The 22,195-nt window shown below is 52.2% G+C and overlaps 1 protein-coding gene across 1 annotated transcript; it reads right to left on the bottom strand.

Annotated features, from left to right (window-relative positions):
* Positions 1-12,574: 12,574 nt before the first annotated feature.
* Positions 12,575-18,229, bottom strand: EN1 (engrailed homeobox 1). Its single transcript, XM_080346667.1, has 2 exons — positions 16,461-18,229; positions 12,575-13,887 (listed from the first exon to the last, which is right to left on the bottom strand). The coding sequence occupies exons 1-2, from the start codon at positions 17,131-17,133 to the stop codon at positions 13,571-13,573; spliced, it is 990 nt and encodes a 329-aa protein (XP_080202793.1). The 5' UTR covers positions 17,134-18,229; the 3' UTR covers positions 12,575-13,570.
* Between the last annotated feature and the right edge of the window lie 3,966 nt (positions 18,230-22,195).

The following is a 22,195-nucleotide window of genomic DNA, read 5'->3' as shown; positions in this document are numbered from 1 at the left end:
AAAAAAAAGTCTATCACAACAAATAATCTACACCCATCTAGTTAAAAAAAAAGATCATTTTTTTATTTGCTACTCCTTTTAATAAACAATAAGCTCTCATAAATATTACCTGTGAGATAAATGAGCATGTTGGAAGCTAAAGACTCAGGGTATAGACAAAAAATGTATATCTGTGGCATGTGAGTTGCTGATTTTTAATGTTCACAACATATTTATATTGTAGCTTTAGGTTTATTTACCCTGATAAATACTTGATTACCTGCCTGCAACAACTGGGGGAGAAGGTTGTTGTCAAAACTATTATAATATGACCAAGTAATGGTTACAAGACAAAATAAGGTAAAACAAATAATTCTTAATGCTGTGCAACCACCTATTATTTTATCCAAACAACTTCTGTTTTTGTTATCTCTTTATGGTCAAATGCCTATTCCCTAGAAAGACAGAAGTCTCTTTTTACCTCAGTAATTAGCTTGTTTGAAAGCTCCCACAAATTCTTCCTATCATAAATTTTACATTGCTCCATGCACAATAATGCACATAAAATTAAATAAACAATTTAATTAATTTAATTAAAATTAAATATTAAACATATTGTGTATAAGAAGCCCATGTCTTTGATTTAATTGGGCAGGAGTACCCAAAGCAGTTTGGGTAACAGTGAAAAATAATTAAAAACAACAAGTACGGTAGCCTCTGGGTACGAAGAGTAGTTGGGAGCTTTCTCCTGAGAAAGGTTTATTTAATTAAAACTAAACTAATCTTTGGAAAACACTTGATAAGCATTTCATAATACAAATCATAATCCAAAAATGAAGCTTATACTTCGTCGACATGATACTGGAAAATAATATTAAATAATTCAATTCTGCCATGAGCTACTTTCCCAGCATGCACAGAATAATTCTGCAGACAGCATGTTTACCACCTTTAAATTTTCTGTAACATTTAGTTCATCTAGATAAATATTAGTAAATTATATGAAGGCATAATGGATCCATAAGTGATAAGGCTGAGAATTAATGCTTTATTCAGACTGTTTATTGCTTCTTGTAGATCTAATACCAGACAAGGAAAGCACAGCTAACTTATTTACGAGACAAGCTGTGCCTGCATTGGCAGGTGAGCCATTTGGAAGTGTTTGCCTTTTCCAACCTATTCTTCGACACCTTTCATTCATAATAGAGAATATTATTTCCAGGATCTCACACCACTGGAGGAGGAATAGATTATTTATAGGGTGGTGTCTCTATCAATACTTCATGTTGCCAAATGCTAGTATTTCTATACCATCCGGTGATAATTTCAGCTCCCTGAAAAACTTGGATCCCACCCAAGGTGGCAAACTATCCGCCTGGACATCAAACAGTCTGCCTTGCACAACTGCTCACAAGCTGGATTGCAAATGCTGACAGGCTTTATAGGTCATTTCAAAAACAAATGCTTCATTTTAACACCTTAGACGGCAGCAGCTCCTACAACAAGCGGCCGATGCCAACTGGCTTTTTCAAAAGCGAATGTATCCAAAGCGATCCTAATTGACACTTTCAGGCAAGTGTCCAGCATAACTGAATATTACTCAGGTTTCTGGAGAGCGCTTTTAAAGTGACCATATAATTTAAGTGACCTTTGAATATAATTTAAAATGCTACTGTAGAGCCCAGTTCCTCTCCTACTGAATGGGCTACATCAATGGGGAAACTCTCATTGATGCTAATGAGGGCAGGAGCGGGCACTTCCACCGCTGGCTCCCATTGAATTACCCAGGTTGCTTTTTCTGTGGGAGCTTTTTTTTTTTCTTAATACATTCCTGGAAGGATCCTGTTAACTGACTTGGAGTTACTTTGGTTCATATCATACCCGCAGCTTTTTAGCAGAGGACCAAGTGATTTAGCAGAGATTTCTGTTGAACAGAGATACAATAGGGCCTTTTACAGGGTGTGGGAATTTCCCGCATGTTGATTAACCTCGTACTGTAAAAGACTGTAGGCCAAATCCTTCAGTCCTCATGCAGACAAAAGTCCACAATGACTTATCCAAAATCTCCCTGCAAACGCTCATTAAAATCAATGGCATTTTTTTCCTTGATAAGGGCTGGGGATTTGGCCCAGTGGTTGTCTTTGCGATTGGGCATCACCAGGAGAAGGGGATTACTGTGACACCAAGCCAGCAGCAGGGACTGCCTTGCCCCAAACCTCAGGCATTACCTTCCCTCTAGCCCCAAAAAACAGTAGCAAAAAAACCCAAAACACACAAAAAAGTATCAAATCACAGTGTCAGTGCCAGCCCTGTGCCCCACTGTGCAGTGCTGGGTGATGCTCTGCATCACCCCTTGGACCACCACCCTGATAGCCACGCAGTGCCACCCCAGGGAGCCCAAAAAACAGGCAGGGTGTCAACCACCAACCCATGAGGCTCCTGTGCTCCCCACTGTATCTGCTATCAAAAAACCTGAGGCTTACATCCCCTCTGGGACAAGATAGCCAGAAATTCAGAACCAACTTAGAGGATAGTATGTCCATCCAGAAAATAATAGAAATATAACAACAACAACAACAAAAAAGGTGGGCTGCATTCTATTTGTTTGTTTTGGCCGTATCATAGCTCAGACCTTCTTTGCCATTGTGGTTCAATATTTACTGATCGAAAATATAGACTAGCTGCAAGTCACAGCATTTGCCAGAAAGAACGATTATCATCAGAAAGAAATGGGCATTAAAAGAATAGCTCTTCCATTTCCAGCATATAAAACAGACATTCAGAAGAACAAACAGAGCAGAGAAGAAATAATAGTCATTTGCAAGTAAAATATTACTAAACAATATAACATTGGATTAACTGTTTCATGTATTTATTGTGAAAGAATATATAGAACTTTACATGAGAAACTATCAGTACAAGCAAGAAATAATGCAGCCTTTTAAACAGCTTGCTCATAAGCATAATGCTTCTGCACATATAGCACACGAGCTTGCTGCCACTGGAGCCTGTGCAACAGCTACTATTAAGTTCAAAGGGGCCAGGATCAGGCCCTGAGGTTTTGAACTTTTCTCCTGTAACATCCCTCTCAATAGTATTGCAGACCCCCTGGTCTCAGCGACATTAATGTGCTCTGGACATATTTATGGCTTAGAATGCGCAATATGGCAAAGAGGCACCGTAAGATGAGGGCTGATCCTGAAAACTGTGGAGTGACTTTTTCTTTCTACATACATTTGAAAAGAAAAGGAGAGGATAGAGGGGTAGGATAAAGAAGAGGGAAGAAGAAAAAAAACTAGGCACATATTGAGTCCAGTCCTGCATTTGTGCGAAGCAAACCATTGAGCCCACAGCACAGTAGCGAGGGCTGACTGGACCCGACAAAACCCGACTCCATTTATTGTCTTTTGTTGTGGTGTGCCAGGAATGCAGGAGCTGTAGTTATTCTGAATTAAAGCTGGCTCTGGGGATGGCTTTGTACTCCCAGGACCTGTGGATTGCTGAGAATGGGTACAGCTCTGATCTCTGGCTTTAGAGATTTTTCTTCCTTCTAGAGCTATTTAAAATAGTCACATAATAATTTCATTAACTCCGTGGCAAATGATAAATTACATGAATTTGTAATTAGTTTGCTACTCTTACACAAGCTCAAATTAGATTAATTTGATATTCTCTTACCCAAAATACAGCTCTAAATAGGAATTTCTGACAAATGTGATATGCAGGTCTATTCTAACACTTGTCCTGGTTTACTCAGAAATCATTCACAATTCAATGCATGCTTTAACACTGACCAAAAAAATTAGTACAAAGTTAATTCTATTATTTTTACTAAAGACTGAGATTCCTATGCAACTATTTTTTAAATTAATTTAACCATAAAACCCAGTTAACACAGAAACATTTTCCTAAGTCTTTTTGTAAATGAAAGAATCATTGCAGAAATAAAAGCACAAAAAGAATTGCAGTGGTATGGTTGATCACTGCTTTCCTGGCAAACACAATTACTGTCTATTGAGATAATTAGAGCACCAGCAGTAGAGATGCATAAGATAAGAAAAGAGAAATTTAGGGCTGGATTAGTGCAACCTTTACTCCGTGTGATGCAAAAGGTTGGGCCAAATGACCCCAGAAGTTGTCTCAAACTCCATCTTGTTTCATTCTACGCATAGGGAAAAGTCATTGATTTTCAGTATTTGAACTCTGCCTGCAAGTGCACCCCATCCAAATTAAATAAATCTCTAAACTCTTTCAAATTGTTTGCAAACAGATCCTGAAGCCCTGACTTACTTCCAGCTTCATGCCTACAAAATTCCTAGTGATTTCAAGGATGATTTTGGTAGACATACAAAAATGATAAGTTCAGTTCCCAGAATTGTGGCTGCAATCCACTCTGAGTGGATTTAGAAAGAACCCAAAATAAAAAAGTCCTTAAAAAAAAAGAAACAACCTCTATTTGGCCTCTAATATATAGTAATAACAATAATATCATACATGTTCAGTCACGTACATGTTTTCATAAACCATTTTTAATAATTTCTTGGACATATAGAAGAGTTTGACATGTGACAAGCACCTGTAATTTTAAATAAAGCTTTCAAGTAACTTTTCAAGCTCAGGGCAGTAAAACCCACTGACTGTGCAATGCATATCTAAGTACAAAAACCCACTGCAGAGGTATAAGCCTTCTGGAAAGACAGAAGCATGGGCTGGATGCTGCCGCCTCCTCCTCACTCAGTATCACCACTGCAGGGATTTTTGCAGAGCTGGGGTAAAGCACCATACAATGGAAAGGAGCCTGCATTGCCTAATTCGCCTTGTCACACAGCGGTGAAAACAGCAGAGCTAAAACATTTTAAACCAGACCTCCATTGAGGGCACTGCCTTCAAAATTAATTCTGTGATGGATTTGGGGGGATGGCAACGAGTACACCCAGGAATTTCAGGCAGTGGTCAAAAGTTAGTGGATTAACAGGGATCTGCAGGATATTGAAGCTTTCCATAGCACCCTGGGCTCCACTCTTTTTGGGAAATACCTCTCATTCAAGCTATTGGGTTAGAGCTTGTCACTGCCCTGCACCTCAGCCAGCTGACAGGGGCTCGGCATTCTGACCAGGGTCAGTGCTCAGGAACTATCCTGGGTGGGAAGATGGAGGTTCTTGGCACTGCTAATTGCAACCACACCTTCACCTGGTTGCTCAGAAAGGTACAATACGCAAGGCCCAGAGGAATACTCCACTTTCTGCTGGCACTGCTACATGCCTGTTATTTTTGCAAAGATTTCTCCTATCTACAACAATATCCAAGCCACTAATCTATTGTTGTAAGTCAGGCTAAGCTAATGCTCATTTTTAAATTAAACCTCAGGTGAAAGTTGGCAAATCCGTGTGTGTATGGTTTTCCCCCTGCTTGCAATCTTGCGTGCACATACCTCAGCACAGTGCAGGTCCTCTGACCTCTGACTGGTGGGGTTTTATTCCTGACAGGCTAGATGTGAATAAAATCATATGGAGCTGTGTTTTTTACAGTTCAACCTTCCGAGTCCCATTCTACTGCCATTGAATGGCAAAACTCCCAACTTCGCTAGTCATATCAGATTAGCTTTGTTCCACAGACTGAAACAATCTAATAGATACCAGGTGTCCTTGATAGAGCTTGTGTGGTCTACAAGTAAGTGGAACATATTTTAAAAAGTCAAATATGAAACAGCTACATTACAGAACCTGTAATAACCCCAAACTGGTATTATTATCTATGGAGGACATGATCGGTATCTAAAATGTGACTCAATATATATTTACATGATGCATCCCATAACAGACATGTTCTGAGGTAAACTCAGCTGCATGTTAAACCACTACAGAAACAGATCCATATTTATGCTCATTTCCACAAGAAAGCATGGCTCTCGTGTGTTTTTACTTAAGGGAGAGAGCCCCAAACAACCTTAAATTAATCCAGAAATCCACTTTAAATATATGACCCTGCATGTATAAAGACCTATAGAAGTTAAAGGCTGCATGTGAAACCTCTTGGCTGCTGCTCTAACATTTAGCTCCCTTCTCGCTCCAAACTGTAAACTTCCAATTCCGTATCTACTTCTCCACAGTCATGGAGCCTCACCAGCTGCTCTGGTAGCATGGACTGAAGGAGACAACACAGCGATATAAATACCCACTCCTGGACTGCACCAGGACATCCATCACTGTGCAATGGCTGTAGCTATAAAACGTGCAAGAAATTCCCTCGTGCTATCTCCTGGCCTGTAGGTCCAGCCTTGCCCAGCTCAGTAGAAACATCTCAGTGCCCTGCTCTGCATCAAAAGTTGTTCTGCTCAGTCCAGGGCCTGATTCTGATTCACAGCATCTGCAGATAGGAGCTCAGTTCAGTCCTTGCTTGTTTTGCCCAACAGAGGAGCAGAACCTCCAGCCCAGGACCCATCACACAGGTACAACAAGGTCAATAAACTAGGAAAACAGAAATGGGAAGATCCCAAGGGAAAATTCAGCCCTTACCAGAGAAAAACAACAACCAAAAAAAAAAGTACTGATAATTTTTTTCTAATCCAATTAAAGGTCCTCAAATATGGTAAGGTCTACCTCAGTTCACAGCCAGAAGAATATCTCCTGGGGCCACCTCTTGGGGTTGTTTGCATGCTGGTGCTCAAGTCTTCTTCTCTGCTCTTGCCTTGCAATTCCATGTCTTTGGAGCAGCTTCCATAGATGTCCCTGACTGCAAAGTTGTCCCAGGGCTCTCATGGGCAATACTAACACCTGATAGATGAGGAGCTGGAGTCAAGAGGCTTCAAAACTTTTGCACCTCTTTCTGCTAGAGAAGCAGGAGCAAACATCTCATTAAACCTCTCTCTTCCACCCAAAGTACAGACTGTTATCTCTAAGGGTTGATGGACAACATGTGTTTGCCCTCGTCCTGGCCTAATGGGAAGCACCTTCCCAGCTGGGGTCCAGGTGCTGCTGCAGCAGCCCTGAGAAATGAGAGCACTGCAGCACTCGAGATTATACTCCCAGACAACATTTTAGGCAGCTGAAGCTGCCGGTGGAAAGGGCCAAGCTGACAGCAAAACGGTTGCTGGGGTCAGTGCAGAGATCCTGAAGTCAAAGGGTGCACGTTCAAGTTTTGTTTTGTTTTGTTTTGTTTTTTAAAGCTGCACCAGGAAAACACCAAGCCCTGTTAAAGAGACATGATCCAATTAGTATTTAATTTGGTATCTGAAAATCGAGTGCTATCTCTAGCCTTATCTTTTACCAGCCATCCTCTTTCATTTAAGCCTCCTTAAGAGGCTTAAATACTTGTACTTTTCCAATAAAGATCTTGCAAAGTACGGTCAAGGGTAGCTTATTTTAACATTCATCACATTTAACAAGACTTTTACCAGAGCTGAGAGAACGCGTAACTAATTGTTGGAAGATCTGGTCAAGTTTATTGTAACGGGTAACTGTCGGGCAATTATGATTTATTTATTCAGAGGGAGATAAGGCACGCATTGTTCTCTGGAAGAACATCGAAAAAAAACCCCACACAAAACCAGGGCTGATCTTAAAGTTAATATTATTTCCCATGCTTTCTTCAATCTTTTCATAACTAAGGGGGCTCACCAGCGCACAATCCTCATTGGCTCCCTTCACTCCAGATTTTTGGGTTTAAGCTTAACCTCTCCCCAGCCTGGCTCCCGGGCCCGGAGAGGCCATGCAGTTCTGTCTCCTCCTCCACGTATTTCGTAAAGGTCTGTTGTCGTAATGGGACACCTGAGAACGCCGGTGTCCCCCGCAGGGTGCCCGAGAGGGCGACCAGTGCCCGGCCAGAGCGCCTACGGGGAGCCTGGGCAGCCCGGGACCGGGGGACAGGGTAGGAAGGGGGGGTTCTTTTTTTATCTGACAACCAAAAAAAGGAAGAGGGAGAGATCAAAGAGGAAAGAAAAGTGCCCCGTTGTTGCCACCGTTCCTCGGGCTCCTCCTGTGCTTTCTCGAGGAGCAGCGTGCCCTCGCAAACTGAGACGGCGGGGAGCAGCTCCGCCGGCACCGGGGCTGGCGGAAGACACGGCAGAACACGGGCCGGCACGGCCCCACTGCGAATGCAGCCGTTTCCCACACCCCACCCACGCAAACAGATCCCGGGCTGGGCAGCCGCTGGCGCCGGCTGGGACGGGTGACAGGTGGCGGTGGGGCACTGATACCAAGGGGCACCCCGAGCCCGGCCCCCCTGGGTGCTGCCTGCCCCCGTCCCCCCCACACCCCTCCACCCCTGTCCACCTCCGGCCCCCAGGCCGGTGTGTGCCCGGGTGACTGCTGCCAGCTCTGCCTGGCCCCGAGAAACCCTGGGGCTTTGCTGGAGACCGGGCAGGGCTCTACCTGCCTGGCAAGGGGGGTGCTCGGATGCGGTCGCCGAGGGGGAGCAGTGCCCCATACTACCCCGGCTGCGCCCGGCTTGCGGCTGCCTTTACTTCTGGCCTGACCCTGCTATTCTCTGGGCCAGGCGGTTCCAAGCAGCCCAACCGAGGATGAGAAAGGGAAGAGCAAAAAAATCGGAAAAAAAAAAATAAATAATAAAACCGAAAGATGCCCAGGCCCGCCTGTTCCCTGGCACCACCCTGGCGCGACGGCTCCTTCCCCTGCCCGAGCCGAGCCCTGCGACCGCAGCCCGGGGACATAGCGGGGCTGCGTCCACCGCCCGCCCCCACGACCGCACCGCCAGCACCAGCATCGTCACGGCCATGGGCCGCAGCGGGGGCGGCTCGGCAGACCCGACCCGTCTCGTCCCCCCAAACCTCCCCCCCCGGCCCGCGACAGTTATGCTGCTGCCGCAGCTAACAAAGTTTTTATTCGCACCCTTCTTATCTCCAAACTGACAAACTGACCAAGAACAAACAAAGAAACTCTTTTTAATGTAAGGGTTGCTCACCTGGTGCAGTAAAGATCAGATCTCAGAGCAAAGTACTTCTACTTCCAGCAAAGTTTGGTGCCTCGGCTTACTCAACCGGAAGACAGAGCTCCATTAGCTCGTTTACATACACTTTTAAATCTGTTTCAAAGACATTTGATGTAGAGCATAAAGATGCACCTTGCGCGCTGCTGTCAACAGCCAGCCCGAAGCTGGGGCTCGGGCGCTACGTGTTCAATTCCCCAACAGAGGGAAAGTTACAGATGTGGGTTTTTTTAACTCAAAATTTGTAACCCTCTTCTCCAAATTTCAGCCCTTCGCCATTCAGCAAAGCTTTCTTCCAAACGGTTTTAGATTCAATCGAAAACCGTTTGAGTTGTGTTTTGTTCCGACCGCCGCTCTGCTTTTATTTGTTGTAAGACAAAATAAAAGTTAAACCGAATAGGTTTCACCGACAAGAAGCCGGAGTCCGGGGGCGCGGCAGCGCGGAGTGAGGTTCCCGCCGGGACCGCCTGCCGTATCCCCCGGGACTCCTACGGCGGTTTCGGACGCGCTGGGCGGCCCTCCTGGGGGCGACAACCTTGGCAAGACCTGTCTCTATAGCCCCCACCCCGCCCAGCCGCGATCGGCTTCGGACAAGGCTTCGCCTGTTTGGCGAGTGGAGCTCGTACCTCCGCTTAGTCACTTGTTAGCGCTGCTTAGGACCTTACCCGACGGGGAGAGAGAGGTGCAGTGCTTGGAAATGTTCATTGTAAACCACTGTGATATTCACTCGCTTAATTCCGGCGTGGCCTCGAGCACCGCAGGGAGTTGCGGAGTGAGCCCGGTACCGGTGCCGGACCCCCGAGGTCCCCCCTTGTCGTCGCAGTCTGACTCCCAGCGCCCTTCGGCGGGTCGGACGCGGCACTCGGTGTCCAGGGGCAGCGTATTTCCCCTCGGCCGGAGCCGAAGCGAGGGCCCCCCGCACCCACGGCCCTCCAAGCAGAGGGGAGGGGAGCAGAGCCTTCTTGTAAAGCTCCCAGCCGTCGAAGCCCGCAAGATAAACATCGTTAGAAATCATTGTAATTGGGATTGTGAAATCTGACCTCTGACCCGTCGGGCTACGTGTCACAACCGTGTCTGCTTTGATTCCTCGAAAGGCAGCACAAAGGAACAAGCTCCGTAACAGGAGGCAGCGGGATCTGCACCCCGGCCCGAGGGGAGTGACGAGGGGACCACGCGTGGCCTTGCCCCCCTTCTCCCGCGACTCATTTGCATATGCAAAGCAGCAGGTCACCGGGCCAAACCCCCCCGAGGGTCGCCGGGCCGGTGCCGGGGTCCTGGAAGCGGTTGTGCTCGGCTCTCGGGGTGTTTTGAAGGGAGAAATGAGGGTCGATGTGTCCTTCCACCAGTGGGGTCGGGGGTCGCCTGTTCGGTGTTGGCTGAGAGTCACACCCCACAAACGCGCTGCTGCTTGCCGAGAGCAGGGGTGTGGGGGAGCCGACCCCCAAGGCAGGGAGGGAGGGGAAGGTACCGCTTTTCCTCCGGGGCTTTCCCTTCTGGGATTGTGGGTGCCCCCTCCTGGGGCTTGGGCTCCCCGGTCTCATCTGCTCCCTCCAGCCCCCAGCTCTCCGCCAGAGGCCCCGGTGCGTGTTCCCCGCCTCCCCCCTCCGCTCCGCGCACACCTGGTCCCTCTCCGACGGGGAGGATGCTGCAGCTCCTGCTCTTACGTCTCGGCTCCTCGTAGCCGACCACGGGGCTGTTGCTGAGCCCCGGGGGGAGTCCTCCCCTCGACTGCCGGCCGGAGAGCACCCCTCGCGGGGCTGTCTCTTCCCGGCACCCACGAGAGACCGAGGTCGCTCGTGGAGCCAGCGAGGGCAGCCGGGCCTGCACCGGGCCCCTCATATGCCCTGCTCAGCTGCTCTCACCAAGAAATCCTAAAAGCATAATTACATTAAAAATCCTGATTTGTTTAAATAATCCTCTTTAGGCTCTCCTTAATCTGCCCTATATTTTCCCCGTCGTCTTTATTCCTGACTTGTCCAGCTCAGCTGAGCTTGGCTGGACACCCTGTGTCTGAGGAAATCCCTCTTCAGCCTCCTTCTCCGGAGATCCCCATCCTGCGGGTGATCCCCGCGCCCGGGAGCCTGTCCCGGCTGCAGGTAGGCAGCGGGGATCTCTTGGTGGGGCGGGGGTAGGCGAGGGGCCCCTCGACAGGGCAGTGCCGGATCCTGCTTTCAGAGAGCGTCATTACTCGATTTTTAAGAAGAAATTACATTTATCGCCTGTACAGCTCCAGGCAGCAGCAAGTGAAGGGGGGCCCGAGGAGGTTCTGACTCTGTCCCGCAAACCCCGCACCTCCCCCCGGCAGGGTGGCCGCTTTCCACCCCAAGTGGTGCGATTCACACTCTGAAGGATGGTTTCTTTTCCTCGGTGTGGAAGACTTTATGTTCCAATCCCATCGAAAAGAGAAAGAAATGCACAACTTTGGATGGCGCTGTACAACATTTATTTAAACCCTCCGAGTATTCCCGACTCCTCGGCCTACAGAGAGGAATAGAGGCCTCAGCGGGCAGAGCAGAGTTGGGCTAGGCGGGAGTGGGGTGGGATGCGCTGGGGTGGGATGTGATGGGATGCAGGAGCGGTTCTGCCCCGTCGGCCGCGGGTATGGAGGGCGCGGCGCTGTCGCTGGGCAGGGTAGCCCCGGCCTGCGTCTCCATCTCCGGTCGGTGACAGCTGACTGCAGCGCTAAGCAGAAATAGTTAAAAAATAAACAAAAATGGCAGAAGCCGTCTCCCGCTGCCTCTCTGCTCCCGTTCTCCTTCACACAGACGGGAAAACCTCTAACGCCTCTGACGGGGAGAGGATGGGTGAAGCTGCAGATTTGATAGGAGCTGCAGGCTGTGCCAGCCGGGTATACTGCTGCTCGTCCACGTCCGCGCCCGGGCCCGCCTGCCCCGCTACCCTGGGGCAAGAGATCGGCGTTGCCCCATCCTCTGGGATGCAGGAGAGGGGCTCCCCTAGCTCGGATCTCACCCTGGCTTCAGCTCTGCCCGCCTCTCTCCTCCTCCTCGCCGGCTGCGGGCCTCTGGGAGGGATTCAGAGGAGCAGAAAGAAAGATAAAGGAGAGGAAAAGCAGACAGACAGTACCGTCGCGGGGGCTGGCGGCTATCCACCCGCCCCGGCGCCCGGTCTCTGCAGGGACCGCGGGGAGCGGACCCCCAGCACTCGTCCTCGGCTCCGCGGGGCCCCACGCAAGGCCCGCGTGGATTGCAGGTCCGGCCACGGCTCCCCTCGACGGCCTGAGGACAAAGGTACGGGCGCGGCCCGACCCCAGCCCGATGGTGCCCCCGGTCCGGTGGCGAAGAGAGCCGCAGCCAAATTTACCCGGGTTGGGTGGAAAACCGGAGCGGAGGCGGCAGGCTGGGAGTCCTACTGTGCCGCCGGTCCTCCACGACCCCGCGCTTCCCACACGGGCAAACGCGAGCCCGAGCCCTAAAAAGGGGAGCAGAGGGTAGGGGCCGGGAGCGCTCCCGGGGAGCCGCTGCGCAGCGCCCGTGCCGAGCGGCAATCTCTCCGGTCCTCTCCTCACCGCGGCTCTGCCCTGCCCGGGGAGATCTCGCTGGAAACTCGGCATGGGAGCAGAACCTCTCGGAGCGAGGTGAAGTCAAATCCCTTTTCAACACATCCCGGAGCTTTAAACGTCCAGACGGTTTCAGGCATTTTTTCTGCAGAAGCTGGTGATACATTATTACCATTATTACCATTGTTTGTTTTTATTTCTTGTTAAAAAGGGAGATGCAGGAGGTGAGGCACAGCCAAAGAGAATTATTTTTTTAAGAGAGTAAAAAAAAATAATAAAGAAAAAAAAAACAAAAAAACCCACAAAAAACTAACAAAACCATAAAATCGAAGGTCTCAGACTGGCTTTGAAAGAAGGGATGGGCGGTTTAAAAATTGCTGCACTGATCTATCAAAAACAACACCTAAATAAGCCTCTGAAATGGCACTATATGCACAGCGTATAATGTATGTACATATATATATTTGATTTGTATATTTATATATATATACATATATATATACAAACATCTATACACTAAAATAAAGAATTACAGCCAGCCTGGATCCTGAACACAGTCTACACTTTATTTCAGACTACAGATTTCTGAACATAATAAAATCTTTGGCTTGTAGCGGCGGATTCAGTCTCGCAGTCTGTGGATCAGATTTATTTTTTTTTCTCGGGAAAAAAAAAATAAAAGAAAAAAGAAAAAAAAAGAGGAAAAAAAGAGAGACAGAAATACACACACACAAATAAGATCAAACGAAAGAACGGAAAAGTAGGACATTTACTGTAAAACAAGAGCAACGGACATCGAGAAAAAAAAATAAAAGCAAACAAAACGAAAAAAAAATGAACAAACGGATAAAAGAGAAAGCAAGAGAGAGAGAGAAGGGGAGAGAGAAACTGTCCAGCAAATAGAGATCGCTACACATATTTCTTACCTGAAATTAAATATATACATGGTCATATGCTGTTTGGCTATATAGAGATAATTTTTTAAGTGTTCATATTTTACTTTTTTTTTTTTTTTCTAAATCGGAGTCCTTATACTATGGATAGACAATAGATCTGCTTTTAAATAGCACCTGTCCGCCTCCCGGCCGGCGGGCCGGCGCCGCGGCGCAGGGCTGTGAGGGCTGCGCCGCCTCACTCGCTCTCCTCTTTGTCCTGCACCGTGGTGGTGGAGTGGTTGTAGAGTCCCTGGGCCATGAGGTGCAGCGCCAGCCCGTTCTTGATGCCCGTCGCCTTCTTGATCTTGGCTCGTTTGTTCTGGAACCAGATCTTGATCTGGGACTCGTTGAGGCTGAGCTCTTGGGCCAGGCTCTGCCGCCGCTGCTCCGTGATGTACCGGTTCGCCTGGAACTCCGCCTTCAGCCGCTGCAGCTGCTCGGCCGTGAACGCCGTCCGCGGCCGCTTGTCCTCCTTCTCCGTCTTCTTCTTCTTCAGCTTCCTGGTGCGGGGGCCTGCGGGCAGGGCACACACACGCCACTGGGCAGGGCCGCGCCGCCGAACGACCGACAGACCGACCGACCGCCGACCCCTCCCCGCCGACCGCCGGAAAAATGGCCGACGAACGAATTTCTGCCGGTCCCGTGTGTTTCCCCCACAGACACCCAACCCCGGTACCCCCGCCCCGGCACGGTGGAGGGAAGGACGGGCAGGGAGATGAGAGGCCGCGGCCAAGCCTCCGGCGCATCCCCCGCTGCCCCGCCGAGCCCGTCCCGCCGAGGGGAGCTGTTGCCCCCATCGCCCCCTGCCCCGACACACGTCGGGGCGTCTCTGTGGGGACGAGCCGCGCTTCCTCTGCACGGCCCGGGACCAAGGTCCGCCGGCCGGGCAGCCGCTCCGCGGGGGGCGATGGTTCCCGTGGCCAGGCACCGGGGAGCCGCCGGGAGCAGCAGCCCGGCCGGGGGCGAGTAGTCTCTGGGGAGCAACAGCTCCTCCGCAAGGCCGGCTCAGACCCGGGAGTGCCTTCCCCGCCGACACCTTGGAATCCCGCAGCCGCCCGGGTCGTCTGCTCTCAGATCCTTGTCGGGGACCCTCGACCCCGCCTGCAGCTCCTTCCATGAACCCTCGCCGAAAGCGGTGCCCCCACACCTCCCCAGCCCCAGGCCGGGATGGGATCAGGTGAAGTGCTACAGAGCTCTCCCGGGAAGCAGCCTGGTCCCGGGGTGCATCCCGCAGACAGCGCCCGCTCGGGGTTCTACACTCCGTCCTGTGCACGCCGGCCGGAGGCGAGTGGAGAGGGGAGGGGGCCCTGGAGAAAGGGATCTGTGAAAATCCCCCGACAGCTGCCGGGCTCGGCGGGCGGCCCCGGGCCCGCAGCACCCCGCCAGCAGCAGCCGCAACCGGAGCCATGAGGCCTCCTGGCCGCCGAGTAGGCCGAAAGCTGCTCTCCCGTCCCAGTCCTTCCCCAGAGCGGGAGTTTTCCCTGCGTCTCGGCGGCGGCTGCCGGTAGGAAGAAGGACGGGGCCCGGCGGGATGCTCCCGGGCTCGGCCGGCGGAGGGACGGAGGGCGCGGGGAGTGAATCGCTTTGACCTGGCACCTTGCAGCGATGTGCCGACGCCTCCGACCGCCGCAGCCCGTTCGTACCCGGAGCTAGGAGAAGCGGCCGGGACCGGCGGGCAGCTCTGAGCACAACAAAGAGGGCGGCCGAGCCAAGCTAGTTTCCCCTCGCCCTTTCTACCCTCCGGGCTGGGGTAAGCATGGAGCTTCGGGAAGCACATACAGAATTAATTCTCTGCCCGAAGAAAGGGGAGGAAAGGAAATAAAGGCGCAAGTGTAAAACGCCTGGTGCACGGTGGCACTGGGAATCGGTAGAAAAACACCCGTGGCCGGGCCGGCCGGGAGCGAGGGCCGCGCCGTCTGACAGCTCTATCACTCCATCAATCACCCGAGTCAATCAAAGTGCCTTTTCTGAGTTTCAAGTCGCTGGACGTGTCAATAACTGAAGATGGAGATCGCTCGGCCGATAGCGCCGCATCGACCGCCGGTGGGGAGCAGCCAGGCCGGGCAGCGCGGAGCGGGCCCGGGCCCGGGCAGCGCCGCCTTTACAGCGGCCCGGAGTGGCAGCCGGCCCCGCGCCCACCGGGGCGGCACAGGGGAACCCACCCCGGTCCTGGCCCGCGCTGGTGGATCGCTGGGTGCTGGCCTCGGGTGCCACAGGGGAAGCCTCCCTCCTCACCCTCTGCTTCTTTCGAAAAAAATTACAACTAGAAATAGAAACTAACGGTGATAAAATAAGGGGCTGTTGGGAGCACCTAGGAGAGTGTAAACAGCGTGAAAGGGGGCGGCAGAACGGGGCCGAGGGCCGGGATGGCCGAACAGACGGCTCCCACCGGGGTAGCCCCCGTCAGAGGCACGTCCCCCCCGCGAGAACCGGGCCCCAAACCGCGGCATAGAGCACCGGCTCCCGCGGCAATGCGCGGCCTAAGGGCCTGCCTGGCTCTGCCTCGCTTCAGAGGCCCCCATAAACAGCCTCTCCGCCACCTTCCTAAAAATAAACCCTTTTTCTTTGCCCTCCGACAAAACACTCCACACACGCCGCACCTCCAGCAGCTGCTCGACTCATGGCTCAGGTCTCCCCCACTACCCCCGAAAGGCCACCAGCAAAAATACGGGGGGAAAAAGCCCCAAAACAAGGGAGCAGACGAATCGCTGCCTGTTTTCGCAGCGCTCCCACTCCACGCCGCCGCGCTGCGGAACACCAAGGGATGCGGCAAGGCGGAGCGGGCGGGGGGCACGGGAAGGGGGTCGCTGCCCGCCGGCGGTCCGCAATGAAACACGGCCGAATCGGGGCCCGGCATCCCATTCAAATTTGGGAGATTCGGAGGAGGAAGGAGAGGTGGGGGGTGGAGGGAACGCGTTTCCTCTCGCCCCGGGTGACCCAGGACGCCCCCCCCCCGCCTCCCCGCGCCTCCCCACGCGAGGTCCTCAGCAGGCCTGGAGCCAAAGCAATGGGGGGAAGAAGGGAAGGGGGGTGGGGGCGACCTTGTCACGATTTTAACAGCTCCCAGATGCGCCGCGGTTCCTTACCCGAGGACGGTCTGTCTGAATACCTAGTGCAGTAGACCCAGGCAGGCCACACCAGCGGCTGTTGCGAGTCGGGCTTTATAACAGGTCCTCCATTATTAGAGCCCATGAGGAGGATGGCGGGGCTGCCGTGCTCCCCGTACTTCGCCGGGTGAGTTTCGCCCCCGTCGGCGGGGGACTTGGGAGCCCCCGACGCCGCCGCTGCCGCCGCGGCGGGACTGGCTTTGGCGGCGGCGGCTGCGGGCGGCGGCGGCGGCGCGGAGCCGTCGGGACGACAGTTCGAGTCCGGGCAGAGGAGGGAGGGTGGGTTGGGCGGCCGAGCCAGCAGTGGGTTGACGTTTTCTCTACCTGAGCTCTGCCCCCGATCTCCGTCCCGCTCCCGGCTACCTCCTCCTCCGCCGCTGGCCGGCGCGGGCGGCTCCTTCTTGCAGCCGAAGTCCGGCCTCAGGATGTTGTCGATGAAAAAGTTGGTGGTGCGGTGGGGCGGCGGCGGCGGGGGTGGCGGCGGGGGCGGCGGGTGGCGACGGCGGGGCAGGGGCAGGGGGCAGGGCGCGGCGGGGGAGGCGGGCGCCGGGCTGGGGGACACGGGTACGCTCTCGCCATCGCTGCCGCTGCCGCTGCTCGCCGGGCCGGGCGCCGTGTCTCTGTGGCCGTGCCCCTCCGGCGGCTCTTCCATGCTCAGCCCCCGCCACGGAGATCGCTGCCTCTTTTCCCCCCCACCCACCCGTTTTACGCCCACCCCACTTTGCCGGTGGGTGGCGGGGTGGAAAAGGGGGAGAAATAAAAAATTTAAAAGAGGAAAAAAAAAGAAAAAAATTAAAATCCACTTGTTGGGCTGGAGCTGAGAATTTTTTCTCCCCCTCGCACGGACGGATCCAAAACCGGAGAGACACTCGAGGGCTTCTTTCCCCCTTCCCCCGATCAGCTTATATTTCCACCACCAAAAAAAAAAAAAAAAAGGAGGGGGGGGGGAAAGCAACACCAGACCCAAAAAGGTGTGCGGCAACACCGCAGCCCCCCCAAAAATCCCGCCCCCCGAAAACCCGTCAAAATCTGCCCATCTCCCCGCCGCCGCCGCGGCGGCTCCGCGCTGCCCCACTGTCACGCTGCGCTCTGCCCACGCCGCGGGCTGCCGGAGCCCTTCCCCGCCAGCCTGGAGCTGCACGCCGCCCGGGCCAATTTTTTTTTGTTTGGTAATTCTTTTTTTTTTTTCCCTTTTTTTGTTGTCTTTTTTTCTTCCTTGAAAAAAAATATAATAATAATTAAAAAAAGGCCAAATCTCTGACAGCTCCGGTCCGTGCAACAAACTCTCCCTAAAAAATCCCTCAGCCACACTTTTTTCACTCGCACCGGAAGCACGTGAGGCGGCCCCGCACGTGGGGGCGGCCAATGGCGCGCGGCCGCCGCCGCTGACACCCGCGCCCGCGCCCAATGGGCGCCCGACGGCGCCGCCGCCATAAATACCGCGTGGGGACGGGACGGGCCGCGACGGGGCGGGGGCTCCGCGCCCGCACCTACACGCGTGTATCGGCACCCTCCCCGGCCCCCCTTACCACCCCCAAACAGCCCCGGGAACAACTTCTTCCAGCCGCGCCGCATCCCCGCCGTGTCCTGCGCGGGCCGCCGCGGCTGGCGGGGATTGGGTCATAGGCCGTTTTCCTATTGCCCCCCCAATAATAAACTCCCCCTTCCTTCCCCTCCCCCCAAAAAACACAACTGTTTGTGTTCTTTTTCCTTTTTTTTTATTTTCTACTCTCTCACGGCTGGGTCAGTCAGCGACGGGAGATGGGGAGCGGAGTACGGGATGCCCGGAATCGAAACTTACTTTATGAGGAATAAAAAATGAAAATAATAATACCAATAAATAATAATAAAGGCAGGAACCACTGCCGGGGTGAGCTGGGCGTACGGCTGCGGTCACTGGGCTGTTTTTTTCCTTTATTGTTGATTTGCTTGGTGTTTTGGTTTGTTTTGTTTTTCGGAATATGAAGCAGATCAGCCACCAGCTCATAGCTGAATTCGTATCATGTTTCTTCGTCTGCTTTTTGATGCTTGTTTGTTTGTTTGGGTTCGGTTTGTTGCCTTTTTTTTACCCTTCTGTTCCTTTTTTTTCCCTCAGCAAAGACCGAGCACCTTGAGACGTGAGTTTAGGCAGAAGGGAAATTTAAGGATATTGAAGGGTGGAGAGAAAAAGGCACTTTCCGAGAACTGCTGCAGATTTCTAAAAATTAATTTACAGGGGAAACAAACAAACAAACAAACAAACTCTGCTCCCTGTTTTAGGGTTTTTTTGTCTGCTAGGGTACTGGAGCCCGGTGCCGTAGGGAGAGCGGCTCTGCCGTCGCCGTGTATTCTACCGCGGCCCCGGGCGCTCCCGTGCGCGCAGAGCAGAGCTGCTCCGGGGAAGGGAAGTCTCGGTGCTCACACGAAGGGGCACGGGGGGATAGGGGTCCCATGACAGCTCACGTTTTGCACAGCGGGAGTGTCCCAGTGGGCTGGGTGCCCGGTGCTGCGGCCACATCCCGGCCGGCCGCAGGCACCTGCTCCGGGCTGGAGCCGCTTTTCCAGCCCGGGGACGTCTCCCAGGACTGCGGGAAGGCCAATTCCCGGCTTTTTCTCCTGCTGACGCAACCGAAAACCCCCATCTTTCCCCCCCAAAAAACAGCGGCCAGTCGGGCCGTGGAGGCCGCGGGGCCCCGCGCACCGCTCCGCGTCTCTCCGCGGGGCCGGGCCGCGTCACGTGCCGCCGCCTATATATCCTATATGTGCATGGGTGCGTGCTCAAAAAACACCTATAGCTGTATCTGTGCGTTTCCTCGCGGGCTGAGCTGCGCTGCCGGCTGGATGCGCTTCAGTCCTCGGGAGCGGCCCCGGGGAAGTGCCCGGCCCGGTGCTCCGCTCTCGGGACTGCGACCGGCGCCGGGAATTGGAGGGTACACGTCTGGGTGTCCGACACCAGCTCCCCGGGTGTCCGAGCGACGTGTGGGTGTCCACACTTCCGAGGCACACTCGGCTATTCTCCGTACCGGGGAAACATTAGCGAATTGTTACCTCCAGCCACACAATAATCCCCTAAAATAATAGCTGGCAGAACACAATCAGCCCTGGCATCAAGAGCTTCATCCGCAATTAAATGAATGTTAACCCCCCCCTGCATTGACAATATCATATCATTTACTCGCACCGAAATTGGGTTTATTTATATTTAAGTTAGCAAAATTGAAATCTTTATCCCAAAAGCGAGCGTGGGTACTTAATTAAATTCTAATTAGGACACTATCAATATCCCATTTAGCCACGTAGCCTTTGTGAGCCGCGGTCCCTTTCAGAGCTGTAAATGGGGGCTCGCTGCCTTATCTCTCCTGCAAGAGACGCCTTGAGAAGGGCTGCAAAAGATAATTTATAGGTTTTAATTACTCTTCATTCCGCCTGATCAGCTTGGCGTTCATCACAGGACGGCGAATAAAACCTGGTCAAAAGCACTGTCACTATTCCCTGGCAAGACGCTTAATCAAAGTAAGCAGGGCCATATTACACGCTGCGAGCTTCTTCACGTAATTTCCCAGCTGCTGATAAAGCTAGTTGAATAATGCTGCAGTCCTTCGGAGACACCATTTACAGAAATGACTTTATTGACGGCTTAACGTCGGTAATTCATTTTACCTTTCATGTATTGGGAGCCCGGATTTGTTACAGTAATAGGATGATAAATGTCCTGGCGGCCCTATAGCTTTTATTATTGAATACAATACACACACCCATCCTTAAATGTTCCAAAATTGGGTAACAAAAGGGAGAGAGAGAGAAATCGAAGCCTTTAACTATTTAATTTGCCTTCCTGAGCGCGAGGCGGAGGGAGGGAGGGCGAAGTGTGTGTATGTGCGTGTGTGTGTACGTGTGTGTGTAGGGGGGGGGATTATTTTATCCGGAGTCCTCTCTTCTAGAAACTGTTCTGGATTTTAAAGACTTCTCTATAAATTGAGTAGGTTTGTGTACGGAGGGGGTGGGGGATCGGCTGGATGAATGAGGAGGGGTTCAAGGAAAAAGACGATGTATATTTCCAGGCTGGATGTTTTTTCCACCGCGACCGTTCCTATCTAAATAGACAAATATTACTCCAAGCTAGTAGATAGTTACAGTAATCGGGGTAATATGTTCACACCGTGTCTTACGGACTGAAGCTTTAAAAAAAATAATAAGCCCTTCTTTGGAAAAAGTTCCCCTTTGCAACATATGAGTGCCGCTGGGTTTGGAGGCGCCCGTCGGGGCAGCGCAGCTCCGCGGACCCTCGCCCGCTGCCGGGAAGGGGAGATCGGTCCCGCGGAGCCTCCGATGCGTCCAGCGGGGCCGAGACCCCCAACGCTCCCCGGAAAGGGCTCCTGTGGCCGGGGCCAGGCTGCGACACTCCCTGGCCCTCGGGAGTGGCCCGGTGCTGTATGAGCCTCTTACAGGATGTTGTCCCCACCGCCTCCTGGCTTGGGTCAGCCATCCTGGCGTGGGGAGGCAGAGAATGAAATCCGGGAGGCGGGGAGCAGCCGAGGGGCAGCGGGGCCGGGAAGCAGAGCCGGGACCCCTGGTGCCCACCGTCAGGCTGCATTGCTCCCGCCGCAAGACACCAGCTTGCGGCGCCCACAGCCTCTTTGGAAATCGGGAGAAATCATTTCTCCGATTTCGTTGTATTGACTTTTTTTCTTCTTGTCTTTTTTCTTTTTTTTTCTTTTTTTTTTTCTTTCTTTTTTTTTTTTTTTTTTTTTTTCCGGATGAAGACCATCAAAGGAAGGAGGGTATCAAATTGAAATTAAAAAATAAAATTAAAATCGGATAAAAAATTCTTTGAAGTTTGTTTTTGTTTTTTTTTTTTCTCTCTGCCCCCTGATAGGAAGGAGGAAGTATAGAAACGTGGTTAATATACGCTGTGGTAATCCTATTTCTAGGTCTAGATCAGATCTCATTGGGGCCTTTGCTGAAGGACATAAATGAGTTGTTCTAATACAATAGATTTCATCCTTCCTACAGGGACTGGCTGACCAGAGGTTTTGTTAAAAGTGAATGCGAATAGATTTCTGCTACAAGTGCAGCATTATTATTATGAGCTGTAAGGTCAGACTATACATTCCGGGTCCCCAAAGCCTATAGACCCTGGGAAATGCGCGGGATATACCACGTCATTGTACCTGACAGTCTCTTCAATAGACTAATTCAATTATCGCTTGGGGATTCAGTCTTCATTGAAAGCAATAATAGCAGTGTAATTCGTTGGTAAATAGGTATTGGAAGCAGCTCCGCTCGAAACTTTTTTCGGGGCACAGGTTTGTATCTCCAGGATTCGAAATCTCTCCGGGTGTAAGAGTGGGAGCAGGGAGGGAGGAAGGGCTGGTTTTTAGTGGAGAGGAGGGCCCGGCTGCGGGGAGACTCCGGCGCTGCCGGCCGAAGCAGCAGCCCCCGCACCCCGGCCCGGGCGGGCAGCGCGGTCGCCCCGCTCCTCCGAGAAGTTCCCGGAGCGCCAACGATGTTGTGCCCTGGTGTCCTGGTGTACAGTTATGAATCAATTACCATCCAGGACCACCCCCCACCCCGGCAATGCAGCCCGACTTTCAAGCCACAGGAAACTGTAGGAAATATTTAAATTTATTTACTTCATTGCCTGTCGTCCCCTTCTTGCCAAGGGGAACGGAGAATAAAACACCCCGCAGAACTTTGTGGGGAGGGGAGAGAAAACTATTTCTTATTCTTAATTA

This window comes from Nesoenas mayeri (genome assembly GCF_963082525.1).
Source record: "Nesoenas mayeri genome assembly, chromosome: 6".
NCBI classification, from domain to species: domain Eukaryota; kingdom Metazoa; phylum Chordata; class Aves; order Columbiformes; family Columbidae; genus Nesoenas; species Nesoenas mayeri.
This window is presented reverse-complemented; position numbering and strand designations above follow the sequence as displayed.

Excerpts from the sequence above, each read along its gene's own strand:
- EN1 (XM_080346667.1), bottom strand. The coding sequence starts at position 17,133 with ATGGAAGAGCCGCCGGAGGGGCACGGCCACAGAGACACGGCGCCCGGC. Across the intron at positions 13,888-16,460 it reads TTCAGACAGACCGTCCTCGG|GCCCCCGCACCAGGAAGCTG; the intron begins GTAAGGAACCGC and ends CCCTGCCCGCAG.